At 42.5% G+C, this 27,349-nt stretch overlaps 1 protein-coding gene across 1 annotated transcript; it reads right to left on the minus strand.

The window, feature by feature from the left end:
* Positions 1 to 998: 998 nt before the first annotated feature.
* Positions 999 to 4,482, minus strand: LOC103744993 (igE-binding protein-like). The gene has a single exon (XM_008846869.3). It carries the CDS (start codon positions 4,282 to 4,284, stop codon positions 3,106 to 3,108), a length of 1,179 nt encoding a protein of 392 aa, XP_008845091.1. The 5' UTR covers positions 4,285 to 4,482; the 3' UTR covers positions 999 to 3,105.
* Between the last annotated feature and the right edge of the window lie 22,867 nt (positions 4,483 to 27,349).

A 27,349-nucleotide genomic window follows, 5' to 3' on the forward strand; every position in this document is an offset into this window, starting at 1 on the left:
CTTTGGGTATATTTTTTGTAATGTCTATCAGCAGCTGTTTGTCCATTATCATCTAAATTTAAAAAATTTAGAGTAAATAGGGCCATAGATATTATTACTCGGGGAGTAGAAGTAAGCACTGCTTCCATACCCCCTTTTTGCTTTTGTATATAGTTTTTTAGGGTGCGATGAGCGTGTTCAATAATCCCTTGTCCTTGTGGATTGTAGGGGAGTCCTGTTATATGAGTTATATCCATTTGTGAACAGAAGTCTTGAAACTTCTTGGAAGTATAAGCAGGACCATTATCTGTCTTTAAAATTTTTGGCTTACCCCATGAACTCCATGCCTCTAAACAATGTTGAATAACATGAGAGGTCTTCTCTCCTGCAAGTGGGGTTGCAGTTATTATCCCTGAGCAGGTGTCTATTGAGACATGGACAAACTGCAATTTTCCAAAGGAGGGTATATGGGTAACATCCATTTGCCATATTTGCAAGGGAACAAGGCCTCTGGGATTAATGCCAACATGAGGTGTAGGCAGAAATACACAGCAATTTTTACAATTGGTAACTATTTCTCTTGCTTGTTTTCTAGAGATTTGAAAACGTCTTCTTAAGGTCTCAGAGGTCACATGGAACTTCGAATGAAATTGAGAAGCCAATTGTACCGAATTAAGAGTTATCAAGGCCATGATTTTTGTGGCTTTGTCTGCCAAATCGTTGCCAAGGGCCATAGGTCCAGGGAGGCCCGTATGAGCCCTAATATGGGTAATATAAAATGGCGCCTTTCTGGACCATATCGCCTGTTGCAAGGCCTCAAATATAGTTGCTATACTTGAACTTTGTTTTATGATCCCCACCGTTTCCAACAGTTGGACCGCATTTACAACATAAATGGAATCTGAAATGATATTAAGGGGGCCCAAGTATTTTTCAAGAACTTCTAGAACTATGAGGCATTCTATCTTCTGGGGGGAAGTTTCTTTAAATGATTTGACATATATTTTGGAGTCTATTACATAGGCTCCTTGTCCATTATTGGATCCATCTGTGTAGATGGTTATAGCCCTTTCTATGGGTATGGAGGAGTTTATCTTTGGAAATATTATGGGGTGTCTTTTTATAAACTGAAGTAGTGGGTGTTTTGGATAATGGTTATCAAAGGTACCTGGGTAGATAGTATGCAATATAGCCCAATCATCTGAAGCTGTAGCCAGAACTTCTAATTGTTGTTTGGTATAGGGAAGATAAATGATAGAGGGATATACCCCAAAATATTCTATGGAAGTCTTTAGTCCTTTAAATATAATTCGGGCCATAGCTGCAGGGTACCAGTCTAAGATTTTTTGAGGTGTGGCCTGAAGGTGTATCCACAATAAGGGTCCTTCTTGCCATAGTACTGCCGTAGGGAGTTTTTCTGTTTGTATAATTACCAAATAAAAAGGCTTTGCTACTTCAATTCGTTGTAACTGCGCTGTTTCTAATGCAATCTCTATTCTTCTCAAAGCTCTTATTGCTTCTGGGGTTAGTTTCCTGGGAGAAGTTATCTTAGGATCTCCCTCTAAGATATCAAACAGAGGCTTGAGCTCTGAAGTAGGTATTTTAAGAAATGGTCTCAACCAATTAATATCTCCCATAAGTTTTTGAAAATCATTGAGTGTGAGCAGGTTCTGTCTTTTTATTTCTAGCTTCTGGGGTTGTATATATTTTGGGTATATTCTTGACCCTAAAAAGGAACCATAATGGGAACCCTGTATTTTTTCTGGAGCAACATATAGCCCTTTATTCTTTAGTCTATGCAGAGTATTCTTAAGCATAACCTCAAGCTCTTTTCTATTTTGGCTGCTAAGTAAGATATCATCCATATAATGAAGTATGACCGCATTAGGAAAGGCTCTTCTGATGGGACTAAGTATACTTTGTACATATAACTGACAGATTGTAGGACTATTCATCATGCCTTGTGGCAACACCTTCCATTGATATCTTTCATCAGGATCTGCATGATTTACAGCTGGGATTGAAAAGGCAAATCTTTTTCTATCTTGGGTATGCAGGGGAATGGAAAAGAAGCAATCTTGAATATCTATTATATAAAGTGGCCAATCTTTTGGTACGGCTGACATAATGGGAAGGCCATGTTGCACAGTTCCTAACATTAACATTTGTGCATTAACTGCCCTTAAATCTTGTAGGAATCTCCATTTCCCTGTTTTCTTTTTTATTACAAAAATAGGAGTATTCCAAGGTGACGTAGATGATTCAAGATGACCTTGCATTATTTGTTCCTGTATTAATAATCTCAGAGCCTCTAGCTTTTCGGAGGATAATGGCCATTGAGGCACCCATACTGGCTCCTCCGATTTCCAAGGTATGGGTTTGGGACCCTCAATGGCTCCTAGAAAAAACCCAATCCCTTTTTCTCCCTATTGGTGATTGCTTCTAAGGGTTCTATGCTGCCTTGGAGGTTTTTACCTAATCCTTTTCCTTTTTGGTATCCCATTGTATTCATTATCTGTTCGGCAGTAGATATTTTGCATGTGGTCTTAGTTTCTGCCTGACTTTCATCTGATAATTTCATTCCCATATCAGCTAAAACGTCACGTCCCCATAAGTTTGTTGGCAAAGGCAATATATATGGTGTAAACATTCCTTCCTTATCTTGGTCCGTTCTCCATAAAAGAGGCCGTGCACTTATTGTGGGATTAGAACTATATCCCAATCCTCGAAGGGTTTGGCTGGACTGCTTAAGTGGCCAAGTTTTAGGCCACCAATGAGAGGAGATTAGACTCTGGTCTGCCCCTGTATCTAGTATGCCTTCAAATTTCTTTCCCTGTATACTCAAAGTCATCTTTGGTCTGGAGCCCAAATCCATTATTAGATTGGCCTCATTTCTTTCTTCATTAGATATGGGTATTAATTGAGCAATGGTATCTCCCTCCTTTATTTCTATAGGCCATTGTGGACTGGAGCATAGAACCTGAAATTTTGGGCCCTGGACAACTCCTGGAAATACAATTATCTCTTGTCCTGAAAACTTACTACATCCTATTAGAAGACCTTGTAAACTTTTTGTAGAGGCCATTAAGACCTGCACGGGAACAGGTTGGGGTCCTTGATCTGAATCTAATAGGACATTGGAGGTGGCGTACACGTCCAATCTTCCCATTCCTCCGTGGGGGAGATGATTTCCTGAAATCGGTCCCCGAATCGCTGCTGCAATTGGGCTTTGGACCATGGGCATGTTTGGGCGGGGTTTCCATATTTGTCTGGGCCCTGGAACCGAGGGCCCCTCATCTCGTTTTTTGGCTTAAATTCTTGCTTTGGGCTCTTCCAAGGCCTTGGGGGAACCAAAAGTTTTCCCTCAATGTCTCTTATAGATCTACAGTTCTCGGCCTTGTGTGCCCCTTTTCTGCATCTAGCGCAGATTTCAGTTGTAAGATTATTTGGGGCTGCACTCTTGCAGTCTTTTTTAAAATGTCCCATTTTGCCACATTGATAACAAGGTCCTTTGCCTCTTCCTTGAGGAGCATTTTTGGCAATATGCATTATAGCTGCCGCCAGCCCTGCATTAGATAATGGGCCCCCTAACTCTCTACATACCCTTAACCAATCTTGTAATCCTTTACCCTTTCGAGGGGCAATGGCATTACGGCATTCTTGTGTTGCTTGTTCAAAAACTAATTGCTCAATAAGAGGCATTGCAGATTCTGAATCTCCAAAAATTCTGTTTGCTGCCTCGGTCATCCTGGCCACAAAATCTGAAAATGATTCCTGTGGGCCCTGTATAATTTTGGTTAGCTGGGTTGCTCCTTCTCCCTTTTTAGTTAAAGCTTTCCATGCTCTAATTGCCGTCATGGAAACCTGTTGATAGGCTCCCCAGGCATAAGTATTTTGTTCATTTGCATATCTTCCTTGTCCTGTTAACATTTCATATGTCCATTGTTGTTGTTCAGGGGTTAAGGAGGCTGCATTGATTCGGGCTTGCTCTTGTGCAGCCTCATACCATAGCGCCTTCCACTCTAAAAATTGGCCCATGCTATTAAGCATAGCCTTTGCAATAGTTTGCCAGTCAGTAGGCATCATAGAATCTCTTGCCAGTCTGTCTAGCTGTGCTAAAGTAAAATTTGCATTCACTCCATATTTTCTTACTGCTTCAGCCAATTCTTTTATTTGATTATAGTCTATAGGTGCATAGATCCGTCCCATGCCTTCTTGCCCTTCTATGGGTGCTTCAAAGACTGGGAAGGCCATGCCTAACTTTCTCCTCACAGTTTTTGAAAGGAGTGAGCAAGATGGCTGCATTGAATAAGGTGGGGGGGCAGTAGCAGCCCCTTGCCCCAGAACATAGGGCACTGGGTTCTTATATTCCAGTGGCCTGTATCTATTTTCTTCATAATTTGCTGCTTGTTCTTCTAATTCTATCTCTTCTTCTGGGCTTAAACTGCTCTCTTCTAACTGCAGAGCAGCAAGTTCCCTTGTGGGGTATAAATACCCCTTTGGTAAATTTCTTCCCTGTCTAAAACCTGTTACTTGGTTTCTTGCTCCGTCCTTTTCGACAGTGCTCTCTCCCCTGCCTTCCTCTGGCTTACCAGGAGGTCCATTTTCACTTTGGGCCCTATTTTCTTTTGCACGTGCTCCCATCCTTTCACTTCATTCGGTTTCTGATAGGCTGTCCTGGAGATCCTCTAGAACCATTTGCCCTTCCTCCATAACTTCCTGACAGTAACCCACGTGGAGGCATAGGGTAAGAAGCAGAATTACAAAGGCTCCAAGCCTTTATTTTGCCATCTTATGGAAAATTTGCATCTGGATAGGGTCTTGTAGAACCCAATGGTTGTTGGAAACTTCATTTGGTTGATGAAGTGTGTTTTGCTTGAGAAACTGAGAAGTGAAAAACTGTCCCCGACCGCTTTCCGTCTCGCCGGCAAGAACGACGCGGGAGGACAAGTCAGGATCCTTCTGCAGCAGTTTATTTCATAAGCCTCTTACATAGCATACTAAGGATGAAGACCGAAGACGCCGAGAAGTGGGAGAGCTGTTGCTTATATATGCCCTAAAGGTCCCATTTATGACGTATAAGAAGCGGATTGGTTGCTGGAGATCACGCCACGGGAGGAGGCGAGGGAGAGCAGGCTCTTGTGCACGCCCCTTATGGGTGCAGCAGGATGTTTACTATTAAGAAGGTCCGGATACCGGCGCCATCTTGTAATGGCGGCGGAGGCTGTGGCTCTCCACACCTAAGTTCCATTCCCCAGCACCCATGTAAAAGCCAAGCACAGTGGCATGCATCTGTAACTCCAAGGCTGAAGTGGTGGTGGGGTAGGGGCATGCCAAGACAGGCGAGTTTCTGCAGCACGTTGGCCAGTGAGCCTAACTGAATAGCTTTATTTTGCTTTTTTTTTTTTTTTTTTTTTTTTTTTTTTTTTGTCCAGACATTATGCTTGGTTGCCTCGATTCTAACCCATATATGACTATGTAGACCAGGCTGGCCTCGAACTCACAGAGATCCACCCACCTCTGCTGGGACTAAAGGCGTGTGCCACCACGCCTGGCCTTATTTTGCTTTTTAATATTGATTTTGAACACAGCATAAGCTTCATAGAGAAATGTCAGAATGTTCTGGGAGGAAAGGAGAGAGACATTCACATCAGCCTCCTAGATGGAGCAATATCAGCATCATGATTGGAAGGGTGGAAAGAAGTTGTGGATGATGCTTATCTTTTTTTAGTGTAACCCTGACTAACTCTCTTATGGAAATTCTTTATTGTGTGTGGCTGTTGGGTCACTAGAGATTTGACTCCTTCAAAGAAAGGCAGAGATAAAGAGGCTCTATTTCTTTCCTGGAAAGGAGTGTGTGCACATATGATTCTATCTCTCAGACACCCTGCCAGGAGGTAGAATTTGGTCTAGAGGGCCAAAGAAAGGATGCATAGAATTCACATATATCAGATGTGGATGATAGTAAAAACAACACCCAGATGCAGTGGTGTTAGAATGTAAGAAACAAAGTGGTGTTCTTTAGACACAGTCCTCCTCTGTTCCTTAGGCACAATCCTCCTCGTTCCTCATTTCTGTTTATCTTCTAGCCAATTAGATTATGAGTTCCCAAACCTTTTGGGCAAATTCTTTAAGGGTAAGGAAAGTTTATTCTTGCTTGCACCATGGACTGATACAAGGAGTTGTCTAAGCAGGAGTGGAGGAGAGTGGAACAGTCACAGCATATGCAAGGCAGAAAATCATGAAAGAGTGCACAGAGTAACATCTGGAGACAGATACCCTCCAATATCTATGTTGGATTAAAGGTATATGCTAAGAATGTGGTGTGCAGAGGAGGACACAGCCACTTCCTGCTGAGTGTATCAGCAAAGATACAGAAGGAAGAGGAGATTCACTTGGCAGGTGGAGAAGAAAAAAGAACACAGTATTTAGTCCAAACAGAAGGAAAAGTCTATGCTGACTGAAAAGATCTCTGTGCATTTAGGTATCTGGTAGTACAGTAGTTCAATTTACCCAGAGCATGAAGGACTAGCAAAGGTTCTTGGAAGGTTTCAGGGTACGAAATTCTAATGATGTTGAAGGCTAGGTGTCTTAATCCATTTCCTGTTCCTACAACAAAATATTTGAGATTGAGTAATTTACGAAGAATGGAAGTTTATGTGGTTCATCATTCAGACAGCTGAATGGTGCCAGCATCTAGTGAAGCGTTCTTGCTGTGTTGTAACATGGTGGAAGGCATCACATAATGAGACAGAGAAAGCTTTGAAGATTCTCCCTTCTACTTCTTATACAGCCACGTATGCTACCATATAGGTCTCACTCTCCTGACACAGTCTAATCCTAATCATTTCCCAAAGGCCTGACCAAGTTTCCAACACATGAGGTTTGGAGGGCATGCCCAAGCCACAGCACTGGACCCAGAGTTTGAACTTCCTTTGGTAGGTCACAGGGAAACAGAGAATGCTGGTGTTCAGAGAGTATCACTGGGCAAGTGACACTTTTAGGTGTGAAATTCAGCAGTCATGGACAAAGATGGCTAGTTAGGAAGCTGCTGAAGCCACATGGGAGACCGTGATCACACTGAAGTACACTGACGGGTAGAAATGGAAGAAGTAATGTGCAAAACAGAAACAAGGATTTGCAAACTAGCAACTCCTGTTTTAAAAACACCCACAAAGCTGTCTTTAAACATGCATCTGCACACAGTCTCTGTATTTATAAATACATCACATTTACATACGTACAGACTATAATACATCCCATATGCTGGCTATAATTCTCTTCAACTAATAGACTAGAGAATTTGTTCCATACATTATAAAAAGATAGAATAAACAGAGCCAGACAAAAGTGCTCTGTGCCTTTCCATGAAAGTAGTTGTGTATATATGTGTGTGTGCATGTCTGTGTATGTATGTGTACTTGGAATGCAGTATGCAGCAAAAATCTTAAACTGTAGAAGGATTTGTCAAATTCTTCTGAGGACTCAGACTGATTTTTGTAATGCTGTTTTCCCTGCAGTTGGAATTGCTGATTAATATAAGAGACCTTTGCTGAAGTAAATGGAAATTCACTGGAGGCATCAGTATAAAATAATCTTGGTAACATTGATATTTTGGAGGCTCCTCAATAGGATAAGCTAAAGCAATCATGTGATTTACAGCTTTCCTTCCATCAGCCAATCAAGTCTATTGATTCTTCTTAATTGTTTGAATCCTCAACCCTAGTCTAGTCTGACCATGTCACTATCACCACCCACCCCCCAAATTCAGCTCAAAACTGCCTTCTTGGCCACAGCATGCCTAGTCAGAGTTAGGCCCCTTGCTTTTCCATAAAGGCATAGGCTGGTTATTGTCTGTTTCATGGTGCCCCTTCTCAGTGGGTGGGTCTGTTTCCATGCCCCTTGCTGAATAAACAGAAGGAGAGCAAGTTTATGACTCCTCTCACCAACCACATTTGGACTAGACCCAAGACTGACCTAAAAGAGTTTCTGCCTCAGGAATTTGGAATCAAGACTCAATGACTCCCATGACTGAGCTGTAAGTGTTGGATCTGAAGATGGTAGAGAGTGTGGAACTAGAGACCATTTTCAGGAAGACAAAGGTAAGCTAAGTAAAAAACAGAGAAAATGGGGTTTATCTGGAGCAAGAGAGGGGAATAGACATGTCGAGGAAGAAAAGATGAAAGACCCCATTCTCCCAGAAGGAGTAAGGAAGATGGAGATAGAGGAGGGAGGGAGAAATGGGGTGGGGGAGACAGCCAGCTTAGCCACTCTGCTTCCTAAGGTGTTTCTCTTCCCAATTCCTGGGTCTCATGAAGCCAGGATGAATTTCTGTTCTTGGGTTCAAGACATTTCCCTACAGCCTTTTAATACTCCTGCCTTGGTTCTTGGTTGCACAGTTTGAGGCAATTCCTGTGTGTGTGTGTGTGTGTGTGTGTGTGTGTGTGTGTTCTATTGTAGCTGTTAATTTATTGTCTTCCTTTCCTCCTGGGCTCTGAACTTCCTTGAGGGCAAGAACTTTAGCAGCTCAGTTTTTGACTCCCCAGCACTTAGAAGAATGACAGGCATATAGCCGATATTCAGCAAATGTCTAGAAAGTACTTTTAGAGTTTGGGGTTAACCCTTTCACAACTTGTATCCATCTTGCCTTAGTGTAACTTTAAGCATGCAAGAAGGAAGCAACCTTATTCTTGCTCACCAATGCATTCCATTTTTAACTTTTTAGGATGGAAATCTTTGAAAAGATACAAAAAAAAAGAGGGAAGAGAACATAACAAGCCCCTGGAGAGTAGTACGAGAAACCCTGTTTCAACAGTTATCAGCTGGTGGTGGGACTTGTTTCTTCTACTCCCAGAGCTTGCCTCCCTCTTGCTTTACCTGGAAGCAAATACTAGATGCTGTTATCATTCCATCCATGAATATTTTACTATGTCCTTCCAAAGGATAAGAGTTCTTTTTATTCTAATTTCAAAATTAGCATATGGTAAACTCGCTTTTTTTGTTTTTGCAGTATATTCAGTTCCATGAATTTCCACACATGTGTAAATTTGTGTAAGCATCGTTACAATCACAATGCAGAACAGTCATGTCGCCCCCAGAGGAGTTTTTAGCCATAGACGCAATATTATCACCAGAGCTTTAAAAAAAAAATAGTAAGTAAATTTTCAAAGATAAATTTGACACTATTTCTCTATAATTATGGATAGCCCTTCAATACAGTCAGGGTCTGATTTATAGAATTCTTTTTGAAGTGAAAAGGTTTCTGTCTGGGAACTCAAATGTGCCACAAGCAGAACACCTTCTAAGCAATTACTACCCTTGCTTCTGACAAGAGGTCCAAATGAGCATCTCACTTTCCTCCCCAGTGCTGGAGATACAACCCAGGACTTCACCTATATCTGGTCTCAAAACTCAAGGTCCTCCTGCCTCAGGACCTCAGCCTCCTGAGTAGCTGGGATCATAGGTCTATGGCACTGTACCCAGTCATAATTCCACAACAATTCATTCATTTTTTTCTGCACATAATAACCTTCCTGTCTAATACAGATCTCTCTTTCTCTGTAATAGACATTTCTTAACAGCTTCAGTTCTCTTAAACAGTACAATTAGCCACCTTAATATCACTATTCAGATTTTTAGGGAGCTAGAATGGTTTTAAGGGTTTGGGTTTTTAGTTTGTTTTTCCTGAATGACAGAGAATTTTATCTCAGCTCAAACACTGCTTCTAGTTCTTAAGAAAATAACTTAGAATATTAGAGATGAAAGGGAGTTTAAGTCTTTCACTAAGTCAGATGGGATGGTGTATGCCCGTGACCTCAGCATTTGGGAAACTGAGGTAGGAGGCTCTTGAACTCAAGACCAGCCTGGGCTACATAGTGAGATCCTGACCCAAAGAAGAAAAGGAAGGTGAGGAGAGAGAAGAGGAGGGGAATGGGGAACAAGGAGGAAGGTGCAGGAAGTGGGGGAGGGGAATATCTTTTGCCGGATTTGCCAGGATCACCTCATTTCACAGAGGAGAAGACTCAGAGAAGCTTCAGTTTTACGAAGCACACAGCTGGTAGAAACCCTGGACCAAAATGGGGTCTTCCAGGTCCCAGGGTTCTTTCCATTATGCCAAGTGAATGGATAATTTTAGAACATTTCCATCATCCAGGGAAGATTTCTCACAGCAATTTGCCCTGAACGTTTGTTCTCATGGTCTTGGGGAACCATTAACCTGCCTTCTGTCTCTGCAGATTAGCCTTTCTGGATATCTTACGAAGCACTTTTTGGGCAGCTCAAGTGTTCCCGTACTCATGGCATACGGATATGCCGGCAGTAAGGGAATCCGCATTCCACTGACAGCAAGAACTAAGGAAAGGCTCTTCTAAAAGCCAGCACATGCAGACACTCAGCAGTCTCTTACAACAAGATGTCTGAAAGTAGCGATGCCAGCTTAGTCCAGCCGCTCTGAGCCGACTCCAGATGCACCCTCATCCGATCTCCAGGCTTCAGTCCCATGAGCACCTGGGGCCTTCCTGTCTCCACCCCTCCCCACATACCCCCATTTTCTCCACTCCCCTCGCCCCCTCGTTCCATCCCCCAAACACTTCCTGCCGTGCCAAGATGGCCACTACAGCTTTGGAACATCTCCCCAAATCCACCAAAGGGAAAGAAAGCTGAGACCGGTGTGCTCTTAGCATCCCAAGCCCACCAGCCAGCTTCTTCCCGCCTCTCCGGGGTCAGAATCAGGTCATGCTCCTGGCCCAGCCCAGGCAGGAAGGACTGAGAAAGCCAGTAGAGCCTGACAGGAGTGGAGTAGCAAGACTTGTCTGAGTGCTAGAGCTGGCCACATCGCCTCCTGAACCAAAGCCAGATTTGTTGGCAAGAAAAAGGGGGGAGAGGCGCTGGGATGGGTATTGAGTGGGCAGCTAAGTGTGTCTGTCATGCCAGGAAATTCAAAGTATGCCAAATGTTATGAGCTGTTGAGTTTTTATGGCATGATGGCTACAAACACAAGCTCTGGAGAGAGACTGCTGAGGTACATTGCCAGGCCTACTGTCAGGGCTGAACTGGGTCTAGAAACCCCCAAATTCATCTTTTAAGGCCCTAACCACAAATATTTCAGAGGGTGATTGGTTGGGGACACAGGGCCTATAAATAGGTGATTAGGGTGGACCCTAATTGAATATGACTGTTGTCCTTATGAGACCATCAGGCTACTCAGAGAGCCACCTGGAGTACATGTGTACAGTGAGAGGACCATGGTAACAGATAGGAAAGGCCTGACCACCTGCCCTCCAAGGAGGGAGGCCCCAGATGAAGCTGCTCTACTGGCACCTTAATCTTGGGCCTCCAGCCTCCAGGACTGTGGGAAGATTAAGGTTTTGTTTATACCGTTCAGTCTATGACATCTTCTTCTGTGTGCCCCTAGACTTAATTAACCATCCTATGCCTCTGTTTCCTCCACTGTAAACTGGGGCTGGCCATAATACCTACTTAATAGAGTTATGTTAAGCTAAATGAGCCAATTCACATGAAAAATTCAGGACAGAACCTGGCACACAGTAAGGACTCTATGGGTGATGGTTTCATGTATGTGTGTGATCCCATGTCAATGTAACATCTTGGCATGTTTATTATATATTGCCACTCTTTTGTTCAATGAATATTGATTAAATATTTAATAATGTATATGCCAAGCAGTGGGCTAAACACCAATAAAACCCTGAGCAAGGCGCACTGGCTTCAGATCTTCCTGAGCTTGTATTCTGATGGGAAAAAGCAACAACAAATTAGTCAAAAAATATATGAACACGATCATTGCAAACTGTGCTGTTAAACACTGTGAAGGGAATGCACAGCAATAAGACAGAGAATTAAAGGAACAAATGCCAGGCTGGTGAAAGGGACTCAGTCAATACAACCAGTCAAGGGAAGGATTGTCTAGGCAGTGAGAACAGTTCGTGCAAAGGCCCAGGGGAAGGAAAGAGTTTGGCCTGAACTAGACTGGTACATAAGACCAGTGTGTCTGGGACATGGTGACAGGGTTGGGGTCTGGATAAGGCAGAAGGGATGTTCCAGGCTCCAGACCTCACAGCACCTTGTAAATAGGAGAGACACTTGAGTTTCATTTTAGTGCAAAGGGGAAACCACCAAAGAGGAGTGTGTGTCCCGCGCTATCGTCTTGCCAGCAAGAACGACGCGGCACACTCAGGATCCTTCTGCAGAAAAGCTTTAATGCATCTTGAGAGGGAGAGCATAAGCTTACAGGGCGAAGACCCCGAATGTCGGAAACCCAGCCCTTATATAGGTTAGTAAGCCCGTCTTGGACGTGGCAACTCTTGATTGGTCACAAACTCATCAGCCCATATCACGCCACAAGGTAGGCAGAGACTAGAAGGTGGAAAATTACTTCGGGCATGCGTACTGACTTATTTACTGCTCAGCATGAACCGGATGTGAACGCCATCTTGTAATGGCGTCTGCAGGGACGGCAGGCAGCTCCCCACAGTTATTGCCAGCTACTGCCACTCCTCCATTCTTGTGGGTGCCGCTCCTTTGTTCTCATGGGGGTCAAGGCTGCTCCTCCACTCACCCTGGGCTGAGGCCACTCTTCTGCTCACCTGGTGCTGAGGCAGCTCTTCTGCTTGCCCTGTTCTGCCTCCTGTCGTGGCCTCTTCTGCCCAGTTCCAGAGTGCAGGGCTGGTGAGAAGACTATGTCAGCGGAACACCATTCAGACACAGGAGACCAGGTTCAGTGACACAGGTTTGCTTTATTGCAGGAAGGCACAAGCTTATATAGGGGTAGTGGTCCAATCTTGTAATGGCGTCTGCAGGGACGGCAGGCGGCTCCCCACAAGTGTGATCTGCGTGACTTGTTTGTTTTTAACCACTATGGCTACTGAATGAAGGAGACTCAATGAGTGTGTGTGTGTGTGTGTGTGTGTGTGTGTGTGTGTTGCACCATCCTTGTGCTCCACTATCACACGGGCTCCACAGAGGACCTCACACTCTTCCATGTCTTCTCCCCTCAAGCCCGAGCTGCCCTTTCATCTGACTCCATCCTCTAAATGTCAAGATGCATGCCTCACACCCTGGATAGTGTTTTGGCCTTCAGCAGGGTCCAAGGCTGCTATATAAGGAGTTGTCCACACAGTGAGGTCAGGGGAGAGACGAGCATCCATGACTGAGGGTTGGGCAGAAGTGTGCCTATCACTGCCAACTGGTCATGAAGACAACCAAGAAGTGGTTAGGAGACCCCCTTGGGCTTGGAGATAGATGGAGATTCCTCTGGAAGAAGCATGGCATTTAATAGAATGGAAGTCTTTCTCCCTTGCCCTTCTCCTATTTTCCAGCCCTACACTATAGTAGTGACAGGAAACTTCTAATACAAAGATTCACTGAAATCTCTCTGTTTTAGGCTAGGTTTATTAAATGTATTTACCATTTAGCAATATTTTCAATTTATGATGATTTTATCAATACGTAACCCTATCTTATGTCTCCAGGAAGTATCTGTATTCACAGCCTTGGTTTTCTTTTTTGGTGGGAGTGGTTCTGAGGTAATGCAAGCCCTGAGGGGCCAATGAGGGTAAGTTTCATAAAGAAGAGGAGACTGCATTCATATTTTCAAATATTAGCGAGACATGTACACAGTGGAAAGCTGAGTGAATCTGTTCTTATAGAACAAGAAGAAAGTTCCATTGCCTAGACTGCAAACTTCAGGGATGTCTAGGGTACAGGAGTGTCCCTACATTCGGCGAGGATGCTTTGGTTAGAACTCCACATGATGGTCACAGTTGGAAGGAGGTCACAAGTTATCCTACCAATTACAGCTAAAAAGACCTGAGTCAGCCCTGCCCTTCTGCCAGCAAAGACCAAGGCTGGTTGCCTGGCAACCAGGATGCAGCCTCTTCAGTGTTTGAAGCTTTAATTAATCAACCAAGGCTGTTCTTGATGTTACTTCTAATCAGGTTTCATCTGTATAAATCTGTTAATGGGGAAGGACAGGCGATATCACAGAGACCTACCCTGTCCCCCAGTGCATGGGTGAACTTAGATCTAAAGTGGTAGTCTGTGAGAGTGAGAAGATTGTCTCAGGTCCCTGACTTTAATTTCACAACTCAGATCCAGAGAATTTGGCTGGGCCAAGGTGACATGACCAGTTAATAACATCACCTTCTTGTGTTCAGTTCCCTGTCAAGAGACTGATAGGTACAGTGTAACTTCCTCACCTTCACTTGACTCCTACAGGACCTCCCTCTCACCTAGAATTTGAGAGCATGACTGGTCTACTCATCATGCAAAATAGCCCTGTGTGCTTATGGAGTTACACTCAATCTCACCAACTCACAATCAGTGGGTGACATGTTCAACAGGTGGAAAGCATCATAGAAGACTAAAAGGCACATGCATTACTGGCACATAGTGTATCCACGGTGACAAAAACATTGGCAAAGGGCCACCAAGAAGAGGTCCAGCCAGCACCCCTCAGGGAAAAGATGGAGTCAGCTTGCCTTGGCAAGGCTTAGGGCTGGAAAGGATGAATGATGGGGTGAAATAGGGGGCTGGCACCATGGAGTCAGGATCTGTGAAGACCAGGGCCCAGATGGCAGGTGGTAGTGCTCAGTGCCCACCTCTAATTAGTGCCTTCAATTGGGCCACAGGTGAGGCAGGTGATGTGTGTGTGTGTGCTACATATAAATATGGCAGTCAATGATAGTCATGATCTGACTTTTCAGGGCAGGGCCTAGTTTTTAGGGACCTGTTTTTCAGAAACAATAATGCTTATTATTAGTTTTATTCTGGGAGGAAGACTCCAAGTGAGTATGGCATCCAGGGAGCATGGTGCTGATCTGCCCAGACACCTTCCTCCACAGGTCACCATGGTGCCTATAGAGGCAGCAGGAAGATGTTAAGATAAGCCAGGGGGGAACCCCAGCTTTTAGAGAGAGAAAAAGAGTTTTGCAGCTCAGTATGTAGTAACTGAGTACCTGTCTCCAGTGTGATGAACTAGCTAAGGCAGCACCTTGAAGGGAAGCACAGTGGAGGGGTCCTCCTTTTCACAGCCTGCTCAGCCCTGGCTGCAGGTATCTAAGGTGGACTTTCTTCTTAGCACCAATTGGTTCTCTGCATACCGCTTCACTTTTCAGCAGTCTCCCACCCCAAAGTGGGCGTAGCAGTGCGGGTTGAGTGTGGGGTGCTGGCAAATTATGAAATATTATTAAACTGTTAAAAATAACTCCTTCACTGATACCCATATTACTTGTTTTGCCAAATCAAGAAAATAGCCATTAAAGTAATTATAATTGGTTTTAGATGATCGTATTTGCATCATGTGCTTACTTACTTTGCCCATCCATCAATGGTTTCTCTTTGCATAAATATATCTTTAAGGATCTAGAATCCATGTTTGTATTTCCACAGTCTTAGATTCCATTTTATTCAGCAAATACTCCTTCATGGTTTACTAGGTAAAAGGCAGTTCATGTGTCTCTGTGAGGGCATTCACCACCTCTCATTGGTGTGATGTGTTCATAAGCCTGGCCTCCCCACCTAAAATAAGCTCTCTCAAGGCAATGTTCCCCTCACAGTCATGTATGTTCCCATCACCTTGCACAGGCCATTCCCAATGAAGTAGGCATTTAAGATGTGCTTGAAAATGCCTATCAAAATGTACAAGGGGCTAGAGAGATGGCTCAGTGGTTAAGAGCACTGGTTGCTCTTGCAGAGGACCTGGGTTTGATTCCCAGGAAGCGCATGGTGGCTAACAATCTTCTGTAACTCCAGTTCCAAGGGATCTGACTCCCTCTTCTGACCACCATGGGCATTGCACAACACAGGTGCACTTATATACATGCAGGCTTAACACTCATAAGATAAAAATAAATAAAATAAAAATAATACACATAAAGTAAAAATAATAAAATATTTTTAAAATTGTATAAAACTGTTGGGCATGGTGGCACATGCCTTTAATCCCAGCACTCAGGAGGCAGAGGCAGGCAGATCTCTGAGTTCAGGGCCAGCCTGGTCTACATAATGAGTTCCAGGACAGCTGGGGCTACAGAGAGACCCTGTCTCTAAAAGACCAAAGGGGGGAAAAAAAACTGTATAAAACTTTAATACAGGGCTAACTTTCAAGTGTGAAAATAGACGTATGGAAATGGAGATGAGCTGAATTTCTATATGTGCCCATGTGGAGGGACAGTAATAATGAAGTAAGACCAAAAAATGATCTGACCTGCCAAACAGTGAGAATATCTTGGGGGTAGGGGGTCTTATGTAGCTCAGGCTGACCTTGAACTCACTATGTAGCCAAGGATGGAACATCTAACCCTCCTTTATTCACCTCCCAAGTGCTAGAGTTACAGGTATGTACCGCCATGCTGGGTTTATGCCGTCCTGGTTTTCCGTACACTAGACAAGAGCTCTAAGATTAAGCTACATTGCCAGCCCATCTGCTGAACTATTTTGTAGCCCATGGTAAGATTTCGGGTTTGGGATACAATAAAAGATAATTTTCATATTCATTTCTAGAAATAAAATTCTCATAAAGCCCAAATGTGTATCGTTTATAATGACATTTTGCTGTAACAACCTCTCTCTCTCTCTCTCTCTCTCTCTCTCTCTCTCTCTCTCTCTCTCTCTCCTCTCTCTCTCTGTGTGTGTGTGTGTGTGTGTGTGTGTGTGTTGCTGGGGACTGAACCCAGGGCTTCACACATAATAGGCAAGTACTCTACCAGTCAGCTACTTTCCTAGCCCATAACCTGACTTTACTTGAATCTCAACAATGAAAGGGGATATGATGAGTTGTAAAACTAAAAAGTACAGAAGTAAGGTAGACTTCAGATACGATTTGATACAATTTAATCAGGATCTTTCCTTCATTCCTCTGTGATGATCTTGATTATTTTCCTCTTCTGTATATAAAAATCATCTTCAAACTCCATCCTAGGGGATCTCTCTCTCTCCCTCTCCCTCCCCATCCCTTTCTCCCTCTCTCCTCCTCTTCCCCTCCCCTCCTCTTTCCTTCTTCTTTCTCCTCCCCCTCTTATGCATTACTTTTCTTTGGCAGATGTGAACAAATTTCTATTCATCCGCGATGGGGCACCAAAAACAAACCAAATAAACAATTGCAAGTCCAGGTTGGTGAAGCAATGGCTTTATTGGGCTTCCTTACAGGAGCTCAGTAAAAGGCTACTTGTAGAAGCATGGTGACTCCAGAGCAGCACATCACTGAAGAGTCCCACTCAGTGTGGGTGCCCCCCTCTCAAAGCTACATAGATGGAGTGTCCCGTTCAGTTTGCCTTCTACCTCCTGTGTACTATAGTGAAGCACCTCCAAGACCACACACAGCTAAGGCAGGATTATAGCTGGGGTGGGAGGCAGGAGGCAATCAGTGGTTGAAATCTCAGAAGATGGGCTGATGACACACTCATCCCTCTCCTACTGGGTGATGTTAATAAGCCTGATCTTGTGAGAGTTGCCTTCAGGTAATCACAGCTGCTCTGGTTTCAAGATAGTAATGGCTGTGTCATACCAAGAGGACAGCATTCCTCAGCGTATTCTATTTGAGACAGGATCTCTCACTTTGTAGCCTAGGCTGGCCTTGAACTCTTGATCCTCCCATCTAACCTCGTAAATGCTGAAGCGTACAGATGTGCACCACCATGCCCAGATTGATTTCTCTTATGATTGCAAGATTGCCACCGACAAAACCCAAGGCTATTTAATCCTTCCACTAACCATTAACAAAAAGTCCTAAGTTTCACTCTTACTGGACCAATTTAGGTCTCATTGTCCCATGAACAAATTCACATAGCTAGAGTGATTGGCTTGGACAACTGAGGCTATTCTCATAGCCAGGATCAATGGACTCAAACTGACTGCTACTCAGTGGGAGAAAACTGAGGAGGCAAATATTCACTATAATACACTATAAAAAAAAAACTTATTTTTTAAATAAAGTATTATAGTGAATTATAATATATAATTATATATTATAATTCACTATAATACTTTATTTATTATTTTTATTTTATGTGTATAAGTGTATTGCCTGCATGTATATATGCCCACAGAGGTCAGAAGAGGGCATCAGGCTCCCCTGGAACTGGAGTTACAGATGGTTGTTAGCTGCTATGTGGGTGCTGGGAATCAAACTTAGGTCCTCTGCAAGAGCAACCAGTGGTCTTAACCACTGAGCCATTCCTCCAGCCCCAACATGGAAGAAATTTTGTGAAAAAGAAGAATAACAGAGAGAACTAGCCTTCCTTTGTTAAAATGATCACAACAGAATGGCATTGGCAGAGAACCCAAACATATCATAAATCTAAGTTGATATTAAAATTGATTCCTGGAAAGGTACTTTCAGCTAAACATGGTGGTACTTCCATGTCTTCCATGATAGACTTGGAAGGCTAAGGTAGGGGGTGTTGATAACCTAAGGCCAACCCTGGGCAACACAGAGCATTCATTTAATTAAAAGTGATAGTATAGAGACTGGAGGAATGACTCAGTGGTTAAGAGCACTGACTTCCTCCAGAGGACCTGGGTTCAGTTCCCAGCACCCACATGGTTGCTAACACCCATTCTTAACTCCAGTTCCAGGAATCCAGGACCTTCTTCTGACCTCCACAGGCATTGTATGCACATAGTGCACTTACATACAAGCAAAGCGCTTACGCACATAAAATAGAAATAAATTAATTTTTTAGTGGTAGTATAATTATCAATCAAACTGTAACGAAACCAGTTAGTTAGATCACTACTTTTTAACATAAATTTCAAAATCTAAATATATCAGAGAATTGATGGTGGAAACAAAGAAAGAACAAAAGCACACATGCATGCACAATGGAATGCAGGAAAAAATTATAAGAAAGTCTGAATAACTTTGAGGGGAAGAGATTCTTTCAAGTAAGACTGGCAATTCAGAAGTCACTTTTGAAAAAAGATAAAAACATTTGGCCTTAAATTCAAATTATTTTATGTCAAAATCATCAAAACAAAAGTGAAAATAAAGTGATTAACTGAAAGGAATTTGTTAGATATAGAGCAGAAAAAGGTTGCTGTTTTTAATATACAAGAATCTCCAAATTATCAGAAAAACAATACAGAAATGAAAAGAAGGCATCAAACTGACAATTTAGAAAATAAGAAGAACCAATCTTGGGCTGTGGAGAAACTGGTATTTTTATACATTATAAAAATGTATACTGGTATGCATTTATACATGCTATAATCTTTTTGGAAAGATATCTGGAAATATTTATGAACACTAAAACTATACAGCTCACATTTAAGAATTTCTTTTCTCTTTTTTAAAAATAGAGTCTCATGTAGTCCAGGGTAGCCTTGAACTTCTGATCTTCCTACATCCACCTTCCAGGTGTGCAGGTGTGCATCACCATGCTCAGTTTGTGGTCCTGGAGAGTGAATCCAGGGCATTATGAATGCTAGGCAAGCACTCTACCAACTGAACTATAAATCTCACCCCACATTCAACCATTTCTTTCAAAAACAAAAGCAGGAATGCTTAAGTATAAATGTTCTGTACATTGTTAATTATGTCAAAAATGGAAACAGCCTAAATGGTTATCAGTAAGGTATGATTAAGTTGCGATACATCCAAATTATGAAATATAATTAAGGTGTTAAAAAAAAAAAAGCCTTAGCTCAACCTTTTGGGGCAGGGGGAGTCTTCTTTGTTTTCAGATTTGGTTTGGTTTTGGAAAGGACCAGCTACAAAACAATCCACAGCTAACTATGTTCAGTGGTAAAAGACTGAATGCTTCTCCCTGAAGATCAGGAGGGAAAAACTGTTTACTTTTGTTACTTCTTTAAATATTGTGTTGGAGGTTCTGTGCTGGACGACTAGTAACAAAAAAGAAACAAAAGCATCCAGATTGGAAAGGAAGATATGAAACTGTCTCTGTTTGCAGAAAATCCTAAGGAACACACACACACACACACACACACACACACACACACACACACACCAGTTTAGCAAGTGCAGGTTGCAAGATCAACACACAAAAATCAACTGTTTCTATGTAGCAATAACAGACAATTGAAAAACGGAACTAGGGAAGCATTTTATTTACAATAGCATTAGAAACAGAAAATACTTAGAAATAAATTTAGCAAAAGAAGAAACTATTCTCTGAAAACTATAAAAATTGTTGAAATAAAGAAAACTTAGGCAAATGGGGAAACATCATGTTGTCGTGGATTTGAAGATCAAATAATAAAAAGGCAACAGTCTCCCAATTGATTTATATATTCTATGCAACCCAAATAAAAATAGCAGCTGGCTTTGCAAAAATTGACAAGTTAATGTAATTATTCATATGTAAATGAGAGTGCCTGAGAATAACTAAAACAATCTCAAAAGAGAAAGATAAATGTGGAGGCTGTCTTAGTACTGTAACACAATACCACAGACTAATTTGCAATGAAAAAAAAATTGGCTTACAGTTCTGCGAGCTGAAGATTCCAAGATCAAAGGATTGGCATCTAGGGAGGCCCTTTTTGCTATGCTGCAGCAACAGCATAAATCCATTCTTGGGGTCGAAGGCCTTAGAGCCTACTTGTCTCCTATTATAACCTGCCTCCTGAGTTTGCATCACATGCTCTTTGGAGGACACATTCAAACCAAAGCAGAAGATTCAAATGTTCTAATTCAAAACCATCTCAAGTAATTAAGACAGTATGGTACTGACATAAGGTAGACACATGGATCAATGGAATGGAATTAAGAGGCTAGAAATAAACTCTTACATTGGCAGTCAATTGATTTTCAACAAGACTGTTCAGTGGAGGAAAGAATAGCGGTTTCAACAAATGGTACTGGGCCAACTGGGTAGCTACATGCATGAAATGAAGCTGGACCCCTTCCTCATACACAAAATAAGGGAGACTTAAGTATAGGAGGTTAAACTGTAAGTCTTGGAAGAAAATATAGGAGTAAATTTAGTAATCTTGGGTTAGGCAAAAAACCTTTGGTTAAATATGGCATCAAAAGCGTAAGCAACAAAAGAAAAAAATGGATAATTAAGAATTCATAAATATTAAAGATGTTTGTGTTTCAGAGGACCCCACGGAGGATAAAAAGATGGTACGGGAGGAAACATTTGCAAATCACATACCTTGTCAATACTGAAAACAAAACTGGCAAAGGATCTGAACAAGCATTTCTTCCAAGAAGATAAACAAATGGCCAATAACCACATGAAAAGGTGATGAAGAGCTTGGTGCTCAGGGAAATGTAAATCAAAAACACAATGAGATAATACATTAGGATGGAATTTTTAAAAACTTCAGCAGGCAATAACAAGTATTGGGGAGGATGTGGAGAAATTAACATTCTCACATTCTATTGGTGATGATGTAAGAAGATATAGCCACTTTGGAAAAGACTTTGTCAGTTCCTCCGAAAATTAAATGTGGAGTCACTATGACCCCCAAATTCCATTAGTATGCGTGTTCTTGGAAGAAATGAGAAGATCTAGCCACACAAAAACACGAACTTTAGTGTTTGCAACAGCATTATTCAAATACCCAGGAGGTAGAAACAATCCAAGTGTCCATCGAATGATGAATGGGGGTTGGGGAAGATGTCACACAAGCATGAGGACCTGAGTTCAGATCCCCAGCACCCATGTTAGAGCTAGGTGGAGATAAGCGATCCCCAGGGCAAGTTGGCTAGGTAAACTAGCCAAATCAGCAAACTCCAGGTTCAGCAAGACACCCTGCCTCAGTAAAGAAAGTAGCAAGCAACCAAGGAGATACCCAACATAAACCTCTGGCCTCCACATGCATTCATACATATACATTTGCAGTGGCACACATATGTATGCCCACATGTATGCAAATATATATATACATATGTGTGCACATACAAATGGATGAATGAAATGAGTGTAGCCATTCGATATACTGCTATTTGTATTTTTTAAAAGAGTTAAATATTGGTACATGCTATAGTAAATATAATTAAGTTTAAGAATTCAGACACAAAAAGCCAAATATATGATTCCAATTATAGAAAATATCCAGAAGGAAAATCCATACAGGCTGATTTGAGGGAGAAGAGAGATTCAGCATGGGATGGGTTTTTCTTTCTTTTCTTTTTTTTTTTTATTTTTTGAGAAAATGGAAGCATTCTAAAATTGATTACAGGAATGGCTACACAGCTATATGAATACTTTAAAGATACTGCTATATCTTTTTAAAAATTTTTATTATTTTTTTATGTGTATGTGTGTATTGCCTGCATGTAAGTAAGTGCACCTGTGTTGTACAATGCCTGCAGAGGACAGAAGAGGCTGTTGGATCTCCTAGAACTGGAGTTATGGACAGTTATCAGCTGCCATGTGGGTGCTGGGATTCAAACCCAGGTCTTCTGCAAGAACAGTGTTCTTAACCACTAAGCTATTTCTCTAGCCCCCAAAATACTGCTGTATCTTTAAATGAACATATTGCGTGGTATGTGAATTTTATCTCAAGTTCTGTTTTTTCAATGGGTTGGTTGGATGCCAATGATAAACTAAGTCAGAAAAGAGGATGTCATAGTAATGAATGTTTATATAGTATAAAAAGATGTCCAAAGAATGCATTCCAGGCTACCATTGAAGGTAGGAAGGAAGGGTCTGGAGACAATGGAAGTTCATTAACTTTTTCATTATAGTCATTTGGATATTTCTAAATTTTGGCTGAAGATGTCAACCATATATATTTTTTTTAATTATTGAAGTTAGTATATAAAGTAATGTGCTTCATCATGCCATTTTCATATACACGTATCATTGTATTTTGTTAGAACTGTGTATTTTAAACAGTGAAATCAAGAACATGGATTCATTAAAAGAATAGGAGACTGAACAAAGGGAGATCAGAACTGAGCAGATGGGAGAGCAGAAGCCAAGAGAGAGAAGGAAGTCCATCCGTAACACAGCCAAGCCCCAAAACAACAGAAACAGAAGACAGACTCCCAAGACATTGCAAAAAAAAAATTAAGAATTTTTTAGCAAAATGAATCCATGGTGAATGAAAGATGAAATTTTAAAATAAAGAAAGCATCAGATCCTGCATGTAAAAAAAATGTTAATAAGACTTAGCTAGGCATGGTAGGACATGCCTTTAATCCAAGAATTTAGGAGGCAGGAGCAGGCAGATGTCTGTGAATTTCTGGCCAGCCTAGCCTACCTACATAGTGAGGCCAGCCAGGGCTCCTAGAGAGACCCTATCTTTAAAAAAGAAAGAGAAGAAAAAAGAAAGAGAGAGGATGAAGAAGGAGGAGGAGGAGGAGGAGGAAGAGGAGGAGGAGGAGGAAGAAAGAAAGAAGGAATGAACTTAAGTTAGTTAATGAAGATGAGAGCTCTCTCAGAGAGAAAAGGCCCTAGGTGGCTCATTAGATAAAGACCCAGGATGGATGAGTACTTTGGGGTGTCATTTGGAAAAAGAAAGTATTACAGAGCCACAGTGTCAGAGGAGAGAGATGTATGTGCCAGCTATGAAGACACATGTGCTGGAGCAGAGGCTTCCTGTGTGTCCATGGAAGGAGGTAGGCAGAGAGAGAGAGAGAGAGAGAGAGAGAGAGAGAGAGAGAATGCTTTCCAGTCACATGCATATAGTCTAATCTAGAGTGATCATGAGTTCTAATTTCTTAACACAGTCACATCTTGTACTTGTTATAGACCAATGATTGCCTACTAATGATTTTTAATGGTGTATTTTATTCTATTAATGTGTATGTGAGAAAGAGAAGAATGAGAGAGGAGAGAGAGAAGAGAGAGAAAGGGTGTGTGCATGTCATGGTGCCCATGTGAAGGTCAGGGGAGGAAGGAGGTAGGCAGAGAGAGAGAGAGAGAGAGAGAGAGAGAGAGAGCGCAAGCAGGGACTCAGTGTGATCACAGGACAGCAGTGCCCCACTTTCTTTTCTTTCTTGTTTTTGTTTTTCTTTTGAGACAGAGTCTAACTGTATAGCCCAGCCTGGCCTCAAACTTGTGATCCTTCTGCGTTAGCTGCCCCACCCCCACCCCCAGTGCTAGGACCACAGACACAGTCCACCAACCAAGCCCAATTGACCAGTGAGTTTCAAGGAGTGTGATCACAGGACAGCAGTGCCCCACTTTCTTTTCTTTCTTGTTTTTGTTTTTCTTTTGAGACAGAGTCTAACTGTATAGCCCAGCCTGGCCTCAAACTTGTGATCCTTCTGCGTTAGCTGCCCCACCCCCACCCCCAGTGCTAGGACCACAGACACAGTCCACCAACCAAGCCCAATTGACCAGTGAGTTTCAAGGAGGACAGGCAGGTGGGTTAAAAGCCCCTGCAGCTGTCAGCAGGACATGGTGCCTTCAAGGTTGTTCACTATGAATCTGCATGGCAACATTTCAACAGAGGAGGAATGGATCCAGACTGCTGATGCAGAGACAGCAGGCATATGGGGACTAGTGAGATAAACTGACACTTCTGAGAAATTTCTCATCCAAGGAAAGGGAAGGATGAAGTGGGAGCAGGGGTCAGAAAGCAACATGTATGGAAGGTGTTTTTAGGCTGGAGGAAATATGTTTGTAAATCTGTATTTAAGAGGGAAAAATAGGTAACTATAAGAGAATATTGGAAAAGAGTAACTAATGGTAGATTTAGGCTTGGAACTAAAGTTGGGGCACTCATGTTCTAAAAGAAAGGTTGGCGGGAAGAGAGAGAGGATTATAGAAGATAAAGTTATTTGTGATAGAGAGAAACTGAGAATGTTTTCAATGAGCCTGCATCCAGGGGTGATATTTAAAATATTTAGCAACCAGTCCAAAAAGGATACCAGCATTAGACAATGGCTGTGCACCCTCCCCAGTATAACTCAGCAGGTGTCCACTGGGTCACTGTTAACTCTCTAGTTTCTGGTGAGATCTCAGGGAAGCTACAGATGGAGGCACCTGGGTGCAGACAGCAGAGCGGTGGCTCTTTGTTAGAACTTTAAAAGGCTGAATAAGAATTTCCTAAATTCCTCAAAAGCAGCCATTTGTGATGAAAAGAATATCATACCATAAAATGATTCATCTTTAGCTCTCTGATTTAGAAGGGCTTTTTTGATCAGATAATGGATGCCTTACACGAACTTAATGCATGTTAGTAAAAGGTCCAAAGAAGGGATTGATTGAAATCAAAACCCTTCACACTTTTTTGGTGTATATTCTTTGCAGCAAACAGCAATCTCTTGGTTAATATAGGGAACACGGACCCACAGTGAATTTCACAGCACAGAATCTGCTCTTTAGCCAAGGTTCTCCCTGGGAATATCAGATGCTTTACAAGTCAGGTTCTCCCAGTGGAGGAAAGGAACAACAGGAGTAATACGTAGCACTCAAGAGAATACAGGACAGTGCTTGGGGATTCCCAGGTGACAACTGCCACAGTGTGGAGACTGTCACCAAGGAAATCACATCAGCCTCAGCCACACGTCTGCCTCCTTGCCGTTCTTGTCAGGACCTCATGTTGAAAAGGTGTCCTTATCATTTTAAGCCACTATGATACTCCCAGTGCAGATAGATATGTGAGGACTGAGCCCTGTAGAGCAGAGCCTGAAAAATTGTCCCTTGATCTACGGTGTGCTCTAGCTATCTTTTAAATAGAATTTTCTGACTGATGGAGAACTTAACAGCCATCTAACCCGAGCCCTTTAGAGATGGTGAGACCTTTGTGAACACATATTGAATAGAAGGTTAAGCTAGCATTTAAAACCCCGCTTCTTTTCATCCAACATCCTTCCAATTTTTGTGTTGGAAAACCTAAATTATCATTTATACACCAACAAAGGGGATTTCTTGACATATATGACTTCCTTATAATTCAGGTGGGGGGCTGAAGGAGATGTCCTCAGAGGATCTCGGTATGATGCGAATGCAGCGGATCTGAGACACTGGCCCAAGGAATGTGTGGGTACAATCACAAACAGCTGAATTCTTTCCCATCAGCCCTGTTCAGAACTGTCCTGGGAGCTGGTTGTCTCCTGCCCCATGGTTGAATAAAGGCATAGGCCCTATGACTTTTGGGGTCACTCTAATAACCAATTCTGTGGTTACAGCTAGCCAAAAATACAGACATTTCAGTAATTAAAATGTCTGGAACAGGATAATAATAAAACCCACTTCCACGCTTGAGTGGGAAAGGGGGGTAATGTAGGCACCTAGGTGTTTCTTTCAGCCCCAGACTTCCCTTCCAAGGCTGGCCAACTCCTCCAAGAAGAGGAAAGCTAAGGAATTGGAAGGGTTTGGGAGGGTGGTGGCTTCTGGGGTGCTTCTGGCCCTGGCCATGATTCCATCTTCTCTCGCAGCGCTTTCATGGGCCTGGCAGAACACCACTTGTCACCAGCACTCTCTGGGCAAGCACTGACCACCAAGTCATTCCTTTGGCACAGGAAGTTCATTCTGCTTCTGACTGGTTGCTCTAGCTCCTTCCTCTACACCCTATATCTGGAGACTAATCTCTGTCCTCTTTGTGCTGAGGTCACTTGTCTTTTCTATGCAGTCCTTTTGAGTGGGATCACAGTCAGCCCAAGCACTCTCTTAGACTTATTTTCGGTGGGAATAAATTGCTTCCCCCATTGGTTTGGTATTTAGGGCCTGAGCCACACCCAGTCCATGTTGTTCCTGAGAGTACAAGCGACACATTCTGGGTTCTGTGAAAAGTCTGCCTGAAGTCTCTCTCAGAGAGGACGGAGAAGCTGCCTTTGCCTTCCTGCTGTGGGTACAAAGTGGGGGCCTCTCAGAACTTTGTCTACAGAAAACTTCTCTAACGCACAGCACAGCACTTCTGTCAGCATTTATACATAAGGTAAGTGAGAGGCTGGGGCAGCACACCTTGCAAACCCTACATGGTGATGCATAGCACCTTGTTTGCTAAGAGTGTTGACAACTGTTGTCTTGGGGGAGGGAGAGACTTTGTCAGAATGAGAGTAAAATCACAGCTTCCATTTAACTCCCTTACCAAATGCATTCCCACTCTCTTCCCACTTGCACCTGCCAAATTTTATTTTCTTTTCCTTTTTTGTTTGTTTGTAGTGGTAGGACAGGGTCCCTTTTTAAAAAAAAAAATTTATTATTTTTATTTTTATGTATATGAGTGTATTGCCTGCATGTCTGCAAGTGCACCCGTGTTATATAATGCTGTGGAGGTCAGAAGAGGGCCCTGGATTCCCCTGGAACTGGAGCTAAGGATGGTTTGCAGCCACCATGTGGGTTCTGGGAATCAAACCCGGGTCCACTGCAAGAACAGTCAGAGCTCCCAACCACCAAGCCATCTCTCCAGCCCCAGGGTCCCTTTTTCAAGACAAGCTTTCTTGGCTGGCTTAGTATTCAATATGTAGCCCATGCTGGCCTCAACC

Source organism: Nannospalax galili, unplaced genomic scaffold (assembly GCF_000622305.1).
Source record: "Nannospalax galili isolate Female #2095 unplaced genomic scaffold, S.galili_v1.0 scaffold763, whole genome shotgun sequence".
Taxonomy (NCBI): Eukaryota; Metazoa; Chordata; class Mammalia; order Rodentia; family Spalacidae; genus Nannospalax; species Nannospalax galili.